We start from the raw sequence: 22,588 nt of genomic DNA on the forward strand, positions 1-22,588 counted from the left end.
TCCCTTCGAGGTGGTACGTCACACGGCTAATGACGGTGAATTGGTCCGGAAAGAGGTGTGTGTTTGTGTATATGGTTGGTGGGGGTGACGAAGGGGGAGGGGGGCTTGTCGCATTATATACCTTTGCAGTCGCCGCCTTTCGGTATGATGTTCTGTAGGATGTAGATCCGTTTACAACTTTATAATAATAATATTTATTGTACCCGTTCGGAGTGGGTGCGAAGTTCTGCGGCGCGAGACTCGAGTGTTTTCGTTTTAGTTTTTTGTTTTCCTCCCCCTTTTGCTCTTTTCATTTTATTTATTGTGCTTTTCCGTAATTTCGAGTGCTTTTGAAAAAAAAACAAATAATCTCACAACGGTGGTTTTATTTCAAAGCGCTGGTATTATTAAGATATTAAATTACTATGCTATAGTGTAGTGGAATTATAGTTAGGTACTTGTCGACCAGAACTTCTTCACTAATTTTATTGTTATGTCGTCTTTCACGTAAAAGATCGTCGTTTGAATTTTAATTTACAACAATTATATACATATACCTACATATATATATATATTAAATGTTTGTAGAAATTTATGTCGCATTAATAAAATCTAAAAATCACATGAACGCTTTTACACAACTCGAACGCTACTTAGCTAATTTACGTGTAATAAAAATGGTTTTGTTTTGTGATAACCACGGTTTTCTTCGAGATTTTATAATATCTTGAATATAATAATAGCTCACAACGACATGTTATTTTAGATGTAGAATTTAATAATACATATATATAATATATTGTATTATAATATTATGTATTTCAGCTTACAATTAAATTAATACTCGAATTTCAAGTTAAGAGTTAACAGGGGACTTGTCAATTGAAATTCAGCTCAGAGGTACTATTAATTGAAACGAACAATACAACGCTCTTAATATTTGTTAGACGTTTTCAAAACAGTACTTGAGGACGTAAATATGTGAAATATAAAAGAGAGAATATTATGTATACGTATTAAGTAATATAAAGCAAGTGTTAAGCAAACACTTGCTATTATTTCAATAATATTAATGAAGGAGGAACGTATAATAGTTTATTTCCGCGCACGTGACGAAGTTGTTCATGTTTAGCCTGGAAACACTTTTAAATCAAAATAATAAATATTATCGCTTGGATATTATAACAACGCGGATGAATCATAAGACGTAATCTATGTTATCTTATATTCAAGATACCTAACGTAATAATGCATAAATCGTGAGTCAAACAAAATTCAAAACTTTTGCTTCTTTAAATAGTAAAATAATGTTTCAATAAAAGTTTAATATAGGGGAAAGTTTATATGACTACTTAATTAACTTAAATAGAGATAATAATGAATACTTCACTAGTTTTATAATTTCAACTACTTAGGATTTACGTTCATTCCAAAAAATATTAGTAAATTGTGTTAGAGTTTTTGTATTATAATTATTTATTTTAACGTGATAATAAATTATGAAAATTTAAATTGCACAATTTCCCAAAGACTCTACAGGTGTTGCATTTTTCATTATACACTTATTTTTATTAATTATATCAGATATAATATTGTTAAATTTATTTTCCATTTCATACCTAATTGTATTAATAATACAATTTAAAGAAAATTAACATGATACCTTACAAATATTTTAATTTTTAACATATAACAAAAATACAATGATGTCGATCCTATATGCGAACGAATAACAACAATATTATCTACAATTAAGTACTAAACACCACTAAGCTTATTTACAAACATAACTAATTGTGGTCATAGTTAGACAAGACTAACCTATAGTAGATATTAGATATATCAGTTCGTGGTTCCGTCTATAGCGGCTGTAATACTATCTGGTATAGTTATTAAGATAATAAGATAACATTATGAGAACATTTTCGATAATCAAACCCAAAAAATAATAAACCACGATAAGTACTATAGGTTGATAGCTAACTATTTTTATTTACTAGAAAATAACGTTATATTTTTACTGTAACATAATATATATTATATATGTATAAATATTGGTTCCACGGCGATCTTGCGATTCAGTTTTTGTGAGTCTAACGACCGTAAAATCATGGTTCATTATTATTATCACCGTCGTCACTGCTATGCGTAGGTACATAATATTATATTGTCGTTCCACTGGAAGCCTTGCAGTATTATATTATGTGTTCTGTTGCAGAACACATAATATTATACATAGGATACAGACACAGAGGCAAGAACGGTGGTGTTGTGACGTATGTTTGTGCACGCATGTGTGTATGTGTGTGTGTGTATCTACTTCAGGGTATAAGCCCGATTTAATATTGAAAACTGGGATTTAAAGGCTTTTATACGGGATCAGTGAAGCTGACAAAACGCCAAGGGTGAAAAGAAAATCCATGTTACACGGTGTACCGCGTGTATACAGTAGTACGCCCCCTAATTATCACGCGGATCACGTTGTTATATTATCATCATCTCTACGCTCCGGCGGATTTACCAGCGACCGAAAACATACATTATTATTTATCGTAGTAATTATTATACGTCGATATAATATCGGGGAATCAGAAAAATCGAAATCACCAATATTGATGGAAGACATCGGTACCAGCTATATCCTATACCCATCGCTGTGAGTTATATTGTATTTAACATCCTACAAATTTTCAAATTTGGGTAAATACATTTTCGAAGTAATAATAGTATCGTAAAAAATCGCATAAAGTTCGATGTTTGCAGAGTACCTATATATGTTACACATTATAAGCTCTGAATCGCAGTAAATTATTTAACATAATATTATTATATAAAGCAAAACTTTATATACCTAATGCATCTACGTATTATATTCTGTATCTTTTGAATATTATATTATATACGACGACGTCGAGAGGAGGACCTGATTAAGTTTTAAACTGTCGTCATACGCGTATTCCTAGTATATACATTGTGTGTACTCGAGTGGGGATGTTGTATATATTATGGCTGCAGACGCGTATATACCTATATTCGGATTATCGGAGGGTCCTTTGTCCTATGCGTGTTTTTTCTCTCTCCATACACACACACACACACACACACGAGTATACAATTTTTTCCCTCATCGCGATTATTATTACACAGTCGTCCGTATATATACGTATAGTGTATATATACATACGGAAACGGCGATGAGTTTGTCGTCGGGTGAGCGCGGTAGGGGAAGACACAAAAACACACTCATATATATCCGCATACGAAGAGGGGAACTCGCGAGAAGATCGATAAAGGGGTGGTCGCGGGGAAACAGTTACAGTGTGCAGTACAGCCAATGGATGATCTCTGCGCTAACATGGCTGCTATAATATACCATCTGTCACGGGGAATATATTAGATCAGACAAATTATCGTTGTCTGAATGAAAATACTATTTTTTTTTTTAAACACGAGTACCTCCCACTGGTAAACGCCGCCGCCGCTTAAGGGTGGCACCGCAGCCATAATAATAATATATAACATTGACCCACATTATATCGTATTTTATACTGTTATATATTATATATTATATGTGAAATATGATAATTATTTATACATAGGCCACGAACTCTGTAACTGTACCTATTAGCGAGACGTCCGTTCACTGCAGTATAAGGTATATATTATATAAATAATAAATTAATATTATATTGCGCGATTGTTATTTCGATCAGACCATGTACCGTGTATAGACATACCATTATTATTTGATAAGTAAAATAAAATTAATATGCTTGTTTATGTACGATGATGTAATAGAGTACCCATCGATTACGCAAGCGTATATTTAATAATATTAATAATATTGGATGTGCACGAACGGACTCGCACGGTTAAATCGATCGGAACTAAAGGTTAGGAAGTAAATTCTGTCTAAAATGTATTTCGCGGTCTATTGATTTCACCCGGTCACGTATATATTATTGACGTAAATCTAACGCTAAACTGCGGTTAATATTTTGTGACCACGCGCGTATTTTATCATCGATAATCGTTGAAAATCTATGAAATATGCCGGTTTGCGCTTTTTTGACGCGCCAAATACACAGCATATATCATTATAATACCAAGTGACTATACAGTGGTAGCTGTTGAAAAAAAAATCGAAGGCGCCGTAAACGTATATTATTATTGTTTTTATCTTGTATACATTATATAATAATATAGAGACGGAATGTCGTTCATATTCCGATTTGTCAAATAAAAAAAAAATAAAAATATATACACGTATAGAAGAACACGAGTATCGTTTCAAAACACAATACCTATACGTATAATGCGATGGTGGCTCGTTAAATCTTTTAGATTTCATTTAGATTAGACTTTAAACGTTTCTCGTGACAAATACGCGTGTGTGCGGTCGCACGCGTCCAGTCGGATATAATGTACCTACGCGCGTGTACCTATATCGTTTTTTTAACCACTACGCGCGCAAGTATAACCGCGCATATATTATAAATATATATATATATACAATAAAATGATACGTCTACCTAAAATAATAATATACATACATATACACAAAATATTATTATATACGCGTTATATATACATATATATCCATCGGGTCCATTCGTCCGGCCCAGCCGTCCAGTTTCAGGAGATCAGAAGTCATCAACTGTGGAATGCGGTTTTCGGGGTGGTGGCGGCGGCGGCGGCGGCGGCCGTGGTATATCTCGTTTTTTAATCTACACAACGCACTCGCGGGATTGTCTCGTATGCAAATGACGACGACGACGACGACGATGACGACGATACTCGCGATGTATATATAATATAGGTATATATATATATTATAAACGGTATATGATCTCGACTCACGGGCGTCTCCTGCACGTTATAATATATAGTGTATGTATATAGATATATACATCGTGTTATCCCAGGTCGATACCGGGTATACGGTATTTAATTTACATCGTGTATGGGTACGCGGGCGCGTGCTATATAATAAACCGAGTCTGTCAGATCGTCATGTGCTGCTGCTGCTGCTCCACCGCGTCCGGGCGGCGCGCGGTCCGCTGACGAGCTGTAATCGACGCGATCGCGACAAATTATACACGACGATTAAACCGAGGCCGTTAATCGTTATGTATATTATTATACGCGTACTACACGAGAGCGTATAGAGACCGACACCAGTTTTAAACCCCTTCCGGGCGCCGCTACCGACGGTTATTATTATTATTATTATTATTTTTTTTTTTTGTAATTGAGACGCATCTCGACGGTGGTCGCTGACCGCTGTTTTAATTTTACACGCAATTTCGTGTATGGGTTTTATGCGAGTCTATCAAATCCTATCCATTATCAATTAATTATAAATTTACAGGGATTTGTTTTGCAGTTTCTGTTTAAGAAGTAGTAAAACAAAAGTATATTAACACTAATGTTCTACAGGTATATAAAATATGTACTTATGTTATGTAAATTAAATTATTAATTGCGATTTCCGGTTATCGAGTTGAAAGGATGACAGATACGTATTTAAAATAAGTCGTACAGTTTTATACTTTAATAGGTATACGTAAAGATATATAATATTCTAACTTATACCTACACGCACCAATGATCATAAATTATAAACAATGAATTAGTTTTTCCTTTTTTTTTTAGCTTTTATAGTTTTATCTACCTATATTTTTAGTTAATATAAAAATATAAGATCAATTTCATTTCTTAAGACTTATTATGAAGACAACTCGACATTTGTATAAAACATTTGATTGCTTATAAAATTATAATTGTATTTAATTTGTATGTCTCGGGTCTCGACTTTATTACGTTATAATGGGTTTAACACAGTACATTATAAAATTAACTGTTTCGTGCCGGAGCAATAATTTAAAAAACATAAAATCAAAACCAGTTTCAAATTTGATACGTTTGAGAATAGCATAATTTTACATGATCGAGAATGCGAGCACATATTATATTATATACCCGCGCGTATGGTAGGCATACATATATATTACAATTTAAAAAATGAATAAACATAAGAACATATACAGCTATTAAATTATGATGTTTTATCTGTTATAAATTTGTGTACACCTAAACGTAAATATAAAAAAAATAATAATAATAATAATAATAATAATAAAATCATATTATATTTTGCTGTACAAATAATAATAATAACATAATACCTATATAATATTTCATTAATCGTTATGTACATAGCTTGGGTTAATACATACCACATAGCTCATAAAATGTCTCGACCTAACATTATATATATATATATATATTATACTTATATATTGGTATACCGTATATACGACGCGACACTATTACACATTTATCTTACAGAAATGCTTCGTACGTTTAGGTCCGAGCGGAATATATATTGTCGGTCGTCCCTATTCTCTCTCGCGATAATATTATAATATACACGACCTGCGCTGGACGAAACGGTCCGTATACATGTATAAGCCCATAGACTTATCGTGGGGAAGATATCCTATGTATATTATATATATATATTATACTTATATATTGGTATACCGTATATACGACGCGACACTATTACACATTTATCTTACAGAAATGCTTCGTACGTTTAGGTCCGAGCGGAATATATATTGTCGGTCGTCCCTATTCTCTCTCGCGATAATATTATAATATACACGACCTGCGCTGGACGAAACGGTCCGTATACATGTATAAGCCCATAGACTTATCGTGGGGAAGATATCCTATGTATATATATATATATATGCGTAGTATGCGGTTATCGAAATGTAATAATAATGTTCGACCGTTAATAAACACTGCGACGGTCGAGGTATAGTGAGAGACCGAGTGAGAGAGGGTGCGGAAGAGGGGAGAGAGACCAAAAGTGAACGCATTTATATTATATACATGTATATCAATAGTTGTGTGTGTGTGTGTGTGTGTGTGTCGAAAGGACACAAACGAAAGCGTCGGTGGGCATTTTGCGCCATGGGGTAGTATAAGTACGATATTTGGTAGTATATATAGAGTTTGGTGGGTGCAAGACGTGTATATTATTATTATATTATGAATGCGCGTATAATATAACCTATATATACATGTATAGACGTATACCGAGGGTCCTGCAGGCTTCAGGGGCGTAATTCGCGGTTGTTATACTCTGGTATACGTCGGTTTAAACCGTGCATACCCACTATATGTATTATATACCTATGTATATAATATTATGTAGGACAAACCCTCGGCGTGCAGCCGCCGCCTCGCCGCCGCCGTTTCCGTCTCATTAGTAATTCTTAATGCCCGCGCCGCCGCCGGCCTTTTGCTGCCGCGCGCTCTGGACTTGGCCGTATACATATATATATATATTCACCCCGTCACTATAAACGATATTGTTATGTATGTATATTATACACATTGTCACATGCGCGCACGCATTTAATATAATAATAATAATATATATATTGTCATTGTCTGTTCAACCCGTTCGCGGAACACGTACGCGTTCGTGGATGGGGTGAACCGCGCATAATATTATATAGGATTTATCTGGTCTATGATGTATTATATTGTCGTTGCATTTTTTTAATACGTTCAAAAAATTATCGGCCATGTTTTTTTCAAGGACTTCCCCGGTAGATTATTATTAAAAAAAAAAGTTTGCATCCAATATATACCATCATCATCACGATTGGGTTTCAGCTGTGGTGGGGCGGACGGAACGCACGCTTTGGGGGTGCAAATAAAACCGAAAATATAACAATATGTATTTTGCTGCGCACACTTGGCCTCGACTTTTTTTTCTCATTCGTTTTTATATACCTAATCGCAACCGCAACGGTTAACAATAAAATATGTAATGCGCCGACCACAACACTGTACATATATTAAATATATTAATATATATATATATATGAGTACCTATCTATATTATAATAGTACCTGAGTATCTAAGGTCGAGTAACGTGTGTTATAGCCTATGAAGATTATATAGAGTGGCTTACGTCAAAACCGCAGTACGCAAACCATACATACAAATGTAACTTGACGAATATTATAACCGTATATTTTAATTGAGCCGTGCTCCTTCGTAATAAAATCACCGTAAGCGCCATATATATTGGCGTATGTATTTAATATTTATACTTACTGTTGCAGGGTCGTCTAAATTTTGATACGCAGATATTTTATTCCACACTGTACTTTTTAAAGCAATAAAGTCTAACGTCCTTTCAACGTTTTCTATACAAACACATCACGCTAATAATGTAAGTACGATACTATAGTAGATATCGGGTACGGGTATTTATAATATAACGTCTGAACTTTGTCATCATATCCTTAAAAGGGCCGCAATGAATGAAACGCGATGACGTTTTATATTTGCCGAGTACTCCATAATGCCGTTACTTATACATTATATACACGCATTAAACGGATGAAATGGTCGTTTATATATTAGTATATAAAATTGAAATATATTTTCCGAAGGAGAAAAAATTTAATGTACAACATACTTAAACGTTTACAAGTACGACGGACGGCGGTGACTATACTACATTATTATAATATAATAATGTATATATTAAAAAATAATAACGATATAAACTGTTTTTTACAACCACAAAAATGTCAAATGATAATATTTCCAACACGCCACAAAAAATAATCATATTTACGTATACACGCGCGTAAATCTCGTATGCACACCATCTACATATTAATATTTTATTATATTTATATATACCGTCGATGTACATAATATATCATACGACTGTATCGGACATTTAAAATGTAAAAACATTTTCAACGCTTAACAGGTAAATGCCTACGTGCGTATTATTCGTATTTGTTCGTGAATATTATATAGGTACACCCCGCGAAACATAGAACTCGAATTTTGATAAGATCTCATGTATGGTATATTATTTACAAAAATAAAAATCGTTCAGTGCTCATAGTTATACTTGTGTACAAACAGGCTATACTTGTTCCAAGCACTTGCGAGCATATTATGTTTTGGTTTTATTTATTTTTTATCCGGACACGCCACGACGACGACGACACTATTACGTGTGATATGACGTCTGTATTGCACTTTTTCTTATAAATTTTTAGAATTATTATCGAACTCGGGAATGTTTTTATTAATTAGTCAAGTCTGCACACCGTAATAATATATATATATATGACGGCTAAAAAGAACGTCGCCCTACGTGTGGACGTCTTGATCGTCGGACATCATCATTTAGTATGATTATTATTATTATCATCATCGTCGTCGTATACACATAGGTACCTATATATAATATAATGATTGAGTGTATTAATATATATATATAGTGTTGCGGTTGTATGTGTTAAAACGGGCTGGAAACTTTCTGAGGCACATAAAAACACGAAATTTATGGCTACACAGTACGGGTTATTATAATATCGGGCCATTATAATATTTTTCTACCAATCTCGGAGTAGGAGAACGGTTTTCGAAATTTATGCTTGGCGAGAACCAGTTTTTTTCCATCTCTTTTTTTTCCGTACCATTCATAATGCGCGAACGTGTAATTTATTTTGTTTATAGAACAACCTAAAAAAATAAAAAAAAAAAAACCTGTTCCAGATGTCCTCGTTCGATAAAATATTAAAATAATGACATCCCTCCCCGACACCCCCTCACCGTTTGTTTATACATTTCCTATCTGTGCGCACGTAATAACAACAATTAAGCACGCCTATGTAAATATATATATATAGGTACCTACTCGCCGAAGACGCGAATCCTGCCCCGAAATATTTATTGCCGCCCCGAAATCAAAATCATAATATTGTATAATCTCGTCCAGTCATCCAGATCTCTGCGTTTGAATTCAATTATATATCATTTTAATGTGTTTGAGATGGGATTTACAGTTCAGCTACTAAGCTCACATTATTATACTTCATTATGGGTAATACGATACGTACAATGTTGCAAATATTAATATAATGCCCCCGCGTGTTTATTTTATGGCTGCAATTCCGTCGTTGTGTTGTTTGCGAGTTTATATATTATTCTTATTTTATTTTTTTTTTGTTTATGACGACCGATGAACGATGACGGTTCTGTGCGTACGTTTTATTTTTGAACATACATGTGTGATATAATAGATATTACAACTATAAATAATATAATGTTTATGCTTAAAACATTCAAACAACCTCCCTTTCCAAATCTCCATCAAATAATTTATTTTAGATAATATTCTCATTAAAACGACATTAAGTCCAGCACACTCGAACACTATATAAATGTTATTATGATTGAAATATACGTTTTAGTGTTGATATACTTTACGAACAATCTTTTTATTATAGTTCAAATATCATACTCATTTATTTTTCTTTAGAAACGGAAAACACATTTATAATAAATATTATACAATAAGATTTAGTAATGCCGATGCTTTTTTAATTATATATATATATGCATTTCTCATTGCAGTAGATTAATAAAATGATTTTTGGCGTAATTCCAATAGGCGTTGTAAATAAATAATATTTTATGATGAGAAAATATATACGTATACGACTTCTATAATAGAGCCAAGTATAATTTAGGGTTTTTTTTAAATAACTATTATTAGTAAAATTCGAATTTTTCAACCAAACCCGTTGAAACAGTTATTAGGTATTGATTATTTTTTTGCGCTTATTTACCACTGAGCCAAATAATTTTAGACAAGGTGAAAACGTTAATACATATCATTTTTAAAATGTTCTAACATAAATAAATAAGCGTAACAAAGACAGTTAAATTTTGGTATAACATTATAAATGATATACCAACCGAATTAATATTTATTATATAAAGAATGATAAGTATATTAAATGCAAGTAAAAAACTAAATTTACGTTTACTAGCCATAATATATAGTGCATACATTTTTAGTTATTAATAAGAATACTGTGCTTAATATGTAAATATATTTTTGACAACAATGAATTATGTTTCAATATGATATATTTTTTAAATTCATTGTTGCGACGATGTACACATAAAAAATATAAACATCTAATTTATGCGTTTACTTTTTACGGTATTAAATCACGATAGTATTATATATTCGTGAAATAAAAAATTATAATAAAAACAATATTCTAAATTTTGATGATAGTAAAATTATGGGGAAGTAGGTACGATGTTAATTATAAAAATACGTTTATCGTAGTGGATTAAAAAAAAGCTGAGGGGGAAAACACCGCGTAGTATAGTGACGTTTAGAGGTTTTAGAGCTTATTCGAGTCAGATACGGGCCCGGAAGGCATCACGGTACAGGCTCTACACGTAGGAATACATACGAACACGACCTATGATCTTTCGGTAGCATATTATAACAACACTGGTGTACAACGACGTGTACAACTTTCATACGCGAATAGACGTAAAACCGCAGCTATAAATAAATCGATTAATAATAATATACGTTTCTCAACCAGATCTGAAATCATACGTTAACCGTACGCGCCATTTTGAAACCATGCATATTTATAGCTGGCAACTAACCTACCTACCCGAGTGCATTGTAATAATATGTATACCTATAATATTAATATATACATTATAATAAATAATAATGAAAAAAAAATAATAATAATAAAGGCAGTTTATTTGAATGTATTTTTTTTCCGCTGAGGATAAACGCGTTTGATAATATAATAATATTATGCAGGAGGTTTCCCGAGTCTGCAGCAGTGGCAATTCATTTAGCCCCAAGAGTCGGCTGGTTAATAGGTGGTAAGGTAGTTTATATGGTACAGGGTTTAATCGTCAAGAATTATTGATCAATGAACGGTTGGCACTTGTCGGAATTACAAAAATGTCCATCCAAATAACATAAAATAACGATTTATATGTATAAAATAATAATGAACGCGTACCGCCAGAAAAAGATAGTGAAAATGAATAGTCGTAGTCGGATCGTCGCCGACGCCGTCCAAAAAAAGAAAAAGGGTGGTTCACAATAGAGGTGCTTGAGATGAAACCACCCTAACCAGTCGGTTATTATATTTTATTTACCCGTATATGCGCATTAGACAATAAAAAATGAACATTGGATTTCGTTTGTATTTTTTTTATTATTATTCCGAGAGGCGTTTATGAAATATTGTCGTGTTATTACTTTGTTTCATTATGGTTTCGTAACATATACATGTCTGTTTCGGATATTTTAGAAAATGGCAATAATTTATACAAAAAGAAAAAAAAACAGTAAACCAAATTTATTATAAGACATAAGTAGTGAGTATCATAAATCATTAATTGTACGATGTTAATGTGTTATTATGTTTTTAATATTCAAAATTGATTTAATACTGTATACTACCTATAGAGTTTAAATTGTTTTAATTGTTAACTGATATAATTAAGTATGATTTCAAATTAATTAAACAGAAACAACTTAATTATATACATTATACAATATAGATAATAATTGGTAATTTTAATTCATAATATTTATGTTCTTTCATAAGTCAGTCGCTAATCACAATTAACAATTCATATTCAATAAAACACTGCACATAAAACAGGGACGAGCTTAAAGAGGAATAATGACATCCCTCTCGGGACTAAGTTAGGTATTTATATTTTATATTTTAGTTATTACGCTTCAATTTTAATGAAGTAAAAGTAAAATAACGACAACGGATCGTCATCTAAGAAATTAAATTGGATTGAATTTTTGGATTGTTTTTTTAGCCATTAGCATTTTTCAATAATACCTAGTACATTATAAAAATTAAAAATATTTCAGATATGCATATAATAATATGTATAAGTAAATGTTATAAACTATTTAACTTGTGGTTATGGTTGTCATTAAATATTCTTTTATTATTAGATTTGGTAGTTACATATAGAATTTGGTTATAAAATACAATTGATCAATTTTATTGAATTTCAATTTCCAAATTTCCCCTGATGAGTTGTAAAATTGCCAATAAGATGAACCAATAATACTGAGTTTTACAAAATAGGTACATTTCTTCTCGTTAAATATATTGATCATTATGAATGAATCAACTATGAATATAATTAAAATATATTATATTATAGATTTGGTATATTTAAAATATTCATGCAACCATTAGCTAATACGAATTTATTTTACCCATTAATATAAATTAAGACGATTAACTTTCAAAGATATGTTATTAATTCTTAAATCACGCGTCACACTTTATAGCAGCAGCGTACCTACTACATTGCAATTAAACACTTTTTTTTCAACGAACGACGCAATAATTTAATCATGCGTAGAACGGCAATATCTCAGGTACATCTATTCTTATCTAAATGTAATTTTTATGATATCAAACGGATATTATGTTTAGCTGAGTGGAATGCGAAATAGACCATATAGTTTTTTTAGCGTTACACTAAAAAGTGATATAATTAAAACAAAACGTAGACTTTCATAATAAAATAGATCATTTTTCTAAACTTTAAAAACGACGGAGACGCATAATATTATACGAGTGTACGAGTCTATGGCAGATCTAATACGCGCGCTCTTATAATTTTAGGGGTGGTCGAAGCGTGGGAAAAAGATCCAGGAAATAATAATAATCTACGAATCGTATAAGACGAAGACTGCGACACTGACCAGCCGTACACGTGAAACTGATAAATAAGTCGATATAGCTGATAAACAGCAGATGACCAATATTGTTGTTATCAATATTATTGTTTATTATATAATATTGTTGTTATACTGTTAAAAGCGTGGGACAAGGAAAGCTGCAATACTATTGCGGTTACTATAATTTATTGTAAATCGCTTAGAATATACTTAACTATATTATAATATCGTATTGCGCCTTACCTGTGTGAGTGCGTTTGTGTATTTTCAGGTTCTCCGAGCGGGCAAACACCTTGCCACACCCCTGGAACGGGCACGGGAACGGTTTTTCGCCGGTGTGCACCCTGATGTGGTTGACCAGCTTGTACTTGGCCTTGAACGGACGGCCCTTGCGCTCGCAACCGTGCCAAAAGCACGCGTGCGTCGTGCACTCGGGCCCGCCGACATGCTCGACGGTGATGTGCGACACAATGTCCTGCATCGAACCGAACATCTTGCCGCACGTGCGCATCGGCGGACCGGGCTTGTCGATCCACAGGCACGACATGTCCTTGAGCGCGGCGGCCGCCACCGGGCCGTGTCGCATGTACCGGTAAAACGCGCCGCCCGGGTGACCGGCGCCGCCGCCGTACGGGTCCTGGCCGCCGTAATCGTTGTGCCGGTGCACGGACGCGGACGTCTGAAGCGGCGGCGGCGGCTGCGCCTGATGCGGCGGCGGCGGCGGCGGATACGCCTGTCCGTGGTGCAGCTGCAGGTCGTGGTGCACGGCCGCCGGGTACAGACCGCTCATGTGATGGTCGCCGCCGTGCTGGTGATGGTGATGGTGGTGGTGATGGCCGTGGTGGTGGTAGTCGGCCACGTCCCGGCGGATGTGCAAAAAGTCCCTGGGCCCCGGATAGCCCGGATGGTGCGGCGGCGGCGGCGGCGGTGGCGGCGGTTGTGCCGCCGACGCCTGCTGCTGTCCGTAGTGCATCTGATGATAGTGGTCCTGGGAAGCGGCCATATAGTCTTCCTCGACCTTGACGCCCATGCCGTTGACCAGAGGCGCGTTGTCCATAAACGGGTTTAACATAACGCGGTAGTCATTTACGCGCGTCCACACCCTCGGATGTTATGTATTATGTTAAAATAACGATGTGATATCACGATGATAGAACGCGTCTCGTATGTATATACGAGTATTTAATGATAAGATATTATTATAAAGTACGATAATACGTCTGTACCGGTGTCGCGGCGTCTTTTGCAGGCGAAAGTCGCGAGGGACGAGGAATGATATACGGCGAAAAGACACAACGGCGAATGTAACTATGCGATATATATTATAACGTCATAACTGCGGCGGGCGCGCGCGGACGGATCGCATGTCGACGCGACGACGAGAGATGAAATTTTTTTTAAATTTTTGCGACGTCGGTCGAAGCGGCACTATTTAGCTGATATCACTCGCGAAAATTCGGATGCACCGGAAATAGAAAAATTTGAAACGAACGAAAATTTAAAATAAAAAAACGAAATAAAAACCAAAAAAATCGCACACTATAATCGTCGTTATTGTAATATATAATATTATTATTTCACTCGAGAACGGGCGCGAGCGTCCACGGTCGGTCGGTCGGGGTATTCGCAGCGGGTTGTTGAACGCCGAGTGGCTCCACGGCGTGACTGACGCAGCGGGTAAACAGACCGGGTCGTGCGCGCCTCGCGGCCACCGGGGCTCCACCCACCTAACGCGGGCCCGGCCAATGGGTGGACGTGCGGGGCCGGCGGTCCGAGGCGCGCGCGCGTCGCTCCGGTAGTCGTCGACGGGCCGCGGTGGCGACCGAGTTTTCACTCTCTCCAGCTCGCTCGCTCCCACTCGTTACGCGCAGGATGCCTACAACAACAACTCACTGCCCATACCTACCCGACTACCGCCGATGGCGCGTATACCGCGGTCGCGGTATATAATAATAATAATAATAATGATATATAAAATGATGAGATAATGCGCGCGCGCTCGACCGACGACGGCCTCCTACCGCATAATTAAATATATATATATATATTTATATATAATATATATATATATAATATAATATTAATATAAATGTAAAAAACAGCACCACCTCGCAATCGCAGCTCGATTATCGTCGTTTTCGCGCAAATAAAAAATTATATACGACATAATATTATTATTAAATTACCTGTATATCATTATTTGTAATGCTCCCACTGTGCACGTTGCAAATACCTACCAATCTACGTGTGGATATAAAAATATATTTATATCACGTCACAGTTGTATATTATAAGCGTATAATGTCTTATCATACATATTATAATATAGAACAAGTCATTGCGATACACGCGGAAATAGACGAACTTAAAGTGTAACGAGTGGAAAAGGTATATGCTTGGATTTTTGAAAACGAACACCACTAGCTGTTGCTAATTATATGTCTAATTATTTTTTTATTACCTACGCTAAAATTTGTCATACTGCGCGTCACGCGTGATTGTTTTAGAAAAATTTTCCTCTGATTTTCCAAAACTTTCTATGTCACGCGATACCAGAACTAGATAAACCAGCCTATCATAATAATATTAATGTACTATAACTATACTATATAAATCTATACCTACAATAAATTATGATTTCTAAAATTCGGGTGTAGTGGCGAATGAAATCGTATCTACTCGAAAAACCTGCAATATAAGTTATTTCGTATACATAGATATATATGTATCTTGTATAGGTGCAATTCGCATAAATCTATACCTTAGGCTAACCAACCAACCATACCCGTTGCGCGATAATTCTCTGGAATCCTCGAGCGACACGTGACGTCAGGCCGGAGGTGATTAAGACTAGTTTCGCTACCACACAACACTTCGTGTGTGTACATTATATTATATCATGTTGTTATACCTATGTCCTACTTGCGTACGAAGGTTGTGAATAAACTGTTGTTTATATAGTTCGATATTGGTGGTTGGAACTTTGTCGCACTTCACAACACTATAAATATGCTCCACGTCGGGTTCTTGCAGTTTGTCGTGTACCCCCCGACTTCCGCGAATTATACTGCTTATAAGCCAAAACACACATAATTAAAAGTATAAGCACTTTATTGACATCAGGGCCAAGTTAATTCATCCCCGCGAGCGTTACGTAGTAGGTATACCTACCGATTAAAGAAATTGGCTATCTTCCATATAGGCACCTATAGTAAAAAAAGTGTATTGAGTTTTTATAAGTTTGACTAATAATTTGATATATAAACAATAAATTATTAGATATACCATATACTTGCAGACCGGATTAAAAATACAATATATATAATATCGATAAATCATAATATTTCCTTTTCTAATGCTTAACGATAAAATAATTAAATATTTACGTGATTGCAACTTCGCAAATGTAATAAGTTATTATACTATACACTTTAACTATGAATAGTGGCGTAGCAAGGAATTTCGTATGGAGGGGTGGATTGACATCCCATATTGCCGGTGTGTATGGTAAAAAAATTGACTTAAAGTGTCCTTTGACTTTAAATATAATAATATGTATCGTAGATATTATGCCAATAATTATTATACAACACGTTTATCTGTAAATAGGTACTAATTTTTATATGAACACTACACTTTTAGCTCCTCTTCTTTTATGTCTTATATATAGATTAAACTATAGTTTCTTATATATTGATTTAAATACTACCTATACAATAATATTATGATGGTTTTTATACGATCAACTGCAACACGTTTTTAACTATTTTTAAATGAGTATAATATTATATCTATCGTTTGTACGATGCTGCCTGTCGGCCGTTATAGCGGCCGTCGGTTAACGTACCTATATAATAAAAATTCGGGATGGTTTACAATGTCATAAATACACGGTACGTATATGCCGTCGGTGAATCGATTGGCCGCGTTGAACGGGAAAATGTATTGACAAACGTCGGTTTCGAACGATAAAAAACGCACGGCCTCAAACTCATGTCAAGCGCATACGCTTCGTGCATAGTGACGATTTCCGTAATTCGAATAATATGATATTATGGTATGTACGTAAAATATTATTTCTTTCGTGTGTGGCACTTTGTCTGGCAAGGATTTCACGATTTTGGGAACCTGTGAATCGTATCTTGAACTGCGTATAACATATTATAATATAATAATTACAATGTCAATGCTGAACACAAATTATATAACAACATATTATACTATATTTCCTATCGATTCATCATCGTTTGTGCCATTTATGTTGTGGTTGATGCGCCGTAAGCACCCCGCGGAAATGTTACCGGAAATGTCACGATTGTATATTATGAAATGATAAACGTATCGGTACGATAATCGCAATAATTTAAAATTAGATGTCCAAAAATATGTTTTACAACTACGCGGCTACTATATTATACAGTACACACTACACTCATATCATTGTGTTTGTTGTAGTTATATGCATAATAAACAGTAGCTGATTGATAATCTTTACGTATGATTTTGGGCGTGTGCTTTAAAATATCGTGTGGACCATAAGCGCCACAATGGAAAATTTGTAAAAATAAATTTTCTTACTGGTATAAACTATAATTAATATAGTATAAGGTAATGATACTTAAAACTAATTTGTATCAAACTTATATTCATTCTTCGGAGTTGCAAAAGTAAATAATAATCTCACACAAAGTTTTAACCCCGTTGATAAAGTCTTTCGTCCACAAGCACGATACATTTGTTTATGTTTATGTAATTTATCTTTAATATACTTATAACTACCATTATGCACTGTAGTTTTATTTTGTATGTTATATATGTATGTAAAAAAAAAATATATTAATATTAATAATTTTGATTATAGACGGTGTCCAAACGAACTTTTCTATCATAATAAAATTGCCGATATGTCATTTAAAAGGAGGCGATATATCCCGTTAAAGGGGGTGGTGATATTATGTGCAGCGAGAAAAAGGTGTGGGTTATGAGTATGAGACGATTTTAATTCACTAATATAATCGAATTAACTGCGAATACGATTATGTAAACACTTGCAATTCTTTTACCTATAAAATAATAATAATTTAATACTTAGGAATAAAAATATTTACAAAATAAATTTTTATTAGAATATATATAGGTATATATTATAATAATTAATAAACTATACATATATTTAGATACAAATTCTACTGAACGACTTTAATAAATACATTAATTAATATTAGGTATTGGTATAATATTTGTATTATTATGTATATATGATGTGATATAAAATTAAAATTAAAAATATATTATTTTATATAAGTAGGCATTTTAGGAAAATTGTCTCCACCTGCTGTAGCCAAAGCAAAACGATGCAATATTATATATTTTATTTATAGACTATACCTATATATATCTGTATAAACTTATATATATGATGTGATATTCACATATTCACCACATATAGATATAATTTTTTATATAGATATAATATTGTTACGTGACATATAACTAATAACTAAATAAAACGTTATATATATATATTCAAATACGGTGTACTTACCTACTACCTATTAGTGACATAGATAACTTCAATGTTAAATTAAACAAGACAGTAAGTTATAATATTATACCAAGTACAATATAACGTAAATATAAAATAATACTTTGATTAATCGATTACCCTTTACAATATTAGCAATAATACATTTATTATACGGAGTTAACGATGAAACGTGACTATAGTTTGGAATGTGAGTATATGACACCAGCATACCTATTTGCAAAGCGCCAAAATATTTTTATTATAAATTTAGTACCAATAATTTAAAATAATTATATATGTGGTGGGATTTCGAAATAATACAGAATGAATGCTTATAAGATAAATCGCGCGAGTTTTACAGGTAGATGGGTATCTTATAATAACATACCTATAAATATTTTAATAGTGGTTAACATCCATTGCAATATATTATGTATGATGTAGCTGCAGTAGCCCTTAGAATTTCCATCTGTTTAAAATTTTAAATATAAAGGAGGAATACCCATGAGACACGGTAATAATATTATAATATTCAAATACACAACAGGTGGAACGTCGATGATGCAGCGTATCGCAAGACTATTATAATGTATATAGAATATTACGCAGCTCTAAATAAACGTATAACTATTTTAGAGAGACCCTAAGGAATAAAATTAGGTACATTTACGGTATTGATAGAATACGTGATAAAATAATGATTGTTTTTGTTTCATCTAGATCATTAAAAGTTTAGATAATGATTTAAATCACGGGCATCCCAGCTCGCTATTGTACCATGTCCACATAAATATTTGATACATTACAGTATTACACACTTACATCATGTGCTAAATATATATTTTATAAATGAATATAATTCTGAGGATACCTAGAGTGATTTTTTAATGAGATGACTGCGACAATGAAAGTATGTCAATATGAAAATATAAAATATTGTTTATTATTATAAATTATTAAATTTGTATCAACTGCATTAGCGTGTCCTATAATTTTATTATTAAATGTATAACATATTATTTCCTATTATATAATGACCAGCCAATAACCTTATAAATAATAAAACACTATCACTCTTGAACATCGATTGGCGTATCTTTTAGTTTAAAAAAAATGGTAATATATTATTATAATATTGTTTAATCATATTATTTAACATTGTGAAATAAATTCATATATCTTATAAAAACGGTTTTTACGATTTACATAATTGCATGTATTACGATATATTTCCTAAATCTGGTTCCAACAATTCCGTAGCCTGTAGGTCTGATAATTAGGTACCTTTATATACTCGTCTTATAATAGCACGACGTACCTATTATATAGTTAAAGATTTAAAGTATTACATTTTTTGTTACAATAAATAATCAAAAATTAACATATTACATAATGTGAGGTACCGTGCGTTAAGAGAAAAAAAAAACGTCTATATAAAACTGAGTTTATACTGAGTACCTTCCACTACGTATCTGTATAATATTATATGTGCGAGGATATAAAAGAAAAACAGTTAAATAAACAAACGTAACTTTTCATAAATAATATATTAATGTTCCGAACGACTTGTTGTGTATAATATATATTATACCTATATAATATGTTTGTGTGTGTATAGCTGTAGACTTAATTCAAAATAATTTTGATAAGACTATCGAAATAGGAAAACGGGAAATAAATCAATGACGTTTATATTATTATAATGTGAGCATACGTTATAAAAATGTTAATGAGTCTCCGTCGAATATTAATTTTTGAGTAACTTTATGAGGAAATTTATTTATCGTCTAATTTGAAATCGAATAATATATTATAAATATTATAGATACATCGTTTTACATTTATTTATTATATTACAATGACTTATGGGTATTATTATAATAAGATGGTATACCTATAGGTATACACTGCAGTACCTACACACGCGTGTTGTATAAACGTATAATCATTATATATATATTTAGTTATATTGGCATACACTATTATGAATAGTTTATTTGAGACCAGCAAAGCGTTTATGGTATATTATAATATAGTATCGCACGTAGGCGGTATTCATCGAAAAGACACAGCAGCGCAACGTTTTTAATATTTTCAATGTTCTATATTGATGGATTTAATACTTTGATGCAATAATCAATAAAATCAAAATAATAGTTTATTTTATACGTTATACTTATGAGCATAATATTTTGGTAATATTTTAACTTGTGACTTTCAACAGTTATTAATACTTAATGGAAATGTCGTCAAATTGCTATGCAAGCTACACAAAAATGTATCATACGAATGATTTACAAATATATATTTGAATAAAACTTAAATTATTAAAGAGACATCAGCGTGCAGTTCTCTGACATACGTTCAACACAGCGAATTTGCGAACAACAAAACCAAGTTCCAATCTTGTATTGCTGTTAAAGTAAGTTTATCTGTTATAAAACTAAAAGATTTTTGTTTTTATTATTTATAAAAGAAATTTACAATCTGCTTTCACAAAATAATATGAAAAGTAAATAAGTTAACGATTTTTACTAGACTAGAAAACTCTAGGGAAGGGAGTTTCCATTGACACTATTTCTAAAAAAAGTTAAGAAAATTATCTATGCTTGCATGTTAGATTTAAATTAGATATTTTTAAATGAAAAATCATGAAAATGACATCGTACAAACATATTTAATGTTCTTAACTTTAAGTTTTATTATTGTTCAATTTATGTTTATTAAACTTAACAGCACTGCACCTAGGATTGGCTCTGCTGAACGTATATTGCCTAGGTATATGCTTAGAAATAAAACAAGGCCGGTCTGACATCCTCATGAGACAGTATCAATAAATTTACGTAGTTCTATGATAAAATATGTCCTATGATACATCAACGAATTAAAAAAATAAAAATAAATTATTCAATAATATATTAAATTCTTTGACAGTGAACATAAAGCTTAAACATTCGTGATCGGACGCTATAGAATGTGTATTGGCATTGGGAATATTAGTGTTCGTAAACGAATATTTCGAACGATTTTCTGTGCCAAAAATTGTTAGTTTCTTACATATATAGTTATGCAATATAATATATATTATTATTATGATGTAAAATAAATTTAAATTTTGTATTCGGATCGCATACACAGGTACATAATATACATTCTAAAGTATTATACATGTGTCAAATATCTGTTGCGCGTGTATATTATGGTGCCGAACAATAACACCATACCCTCGGCATGCATCGGACGATATATGCGGTAATATCATGGCAATGACTACGACAACATTTTTGTGTGCCACAGGTAGTAAAAGGTCGTGTATATATGTATTATATGTATATTATATATATGCAATTTGCGACACGCAGCGATCCCATAAAATCGGACCATATCTGGCTGTTGTGTTAACTGTGTCGCGGCTAAAACGTGTCGATATAATAATATATATAATATTATTATGTACACGATCAGCATG

General features: G+C 33.1%; 1 protein-coding gene across 1 annotated transcript in view; it reads right to left on the minus strand.

Annotated features, from left to right (window-relative positions):
- LOC114132403 (zinc finger protein ZIC 4-like) overlaps window positions 1-15,270 on the minus strand; it is a 39,982-nt gene extending 24,712 nt beyond the window's left edge. Inside the window, exon 1 of the mRNA XM_050203183.1 lies at window positions 13,836-15,270. Coding sequence (XP_050059140.1) covers window positions 13,836-14,664 — 829 coding nt within the window. The 5' untranslated portion in view covers window positions 14,665-15,270. The remainder of the gene's footprint in view (window positions 1-13,835) is intronic.
- Window positions 15,271-22,588: the final 7,318 nt, after the last annotated feature.

This window comes from Aphis gossypii, chromosome 3 (assembly GCF_020184175.1).
Source record: "Aphis gossypii isolate Hap1 chromosome 3, ASM2018417v2, whole genome shotgun sequence".
NCBI lineage: Eukaryota > Metazoa > Arthropoda > Insecta > Hemiptera > Aphididae > Aphis > Aphis gossypii.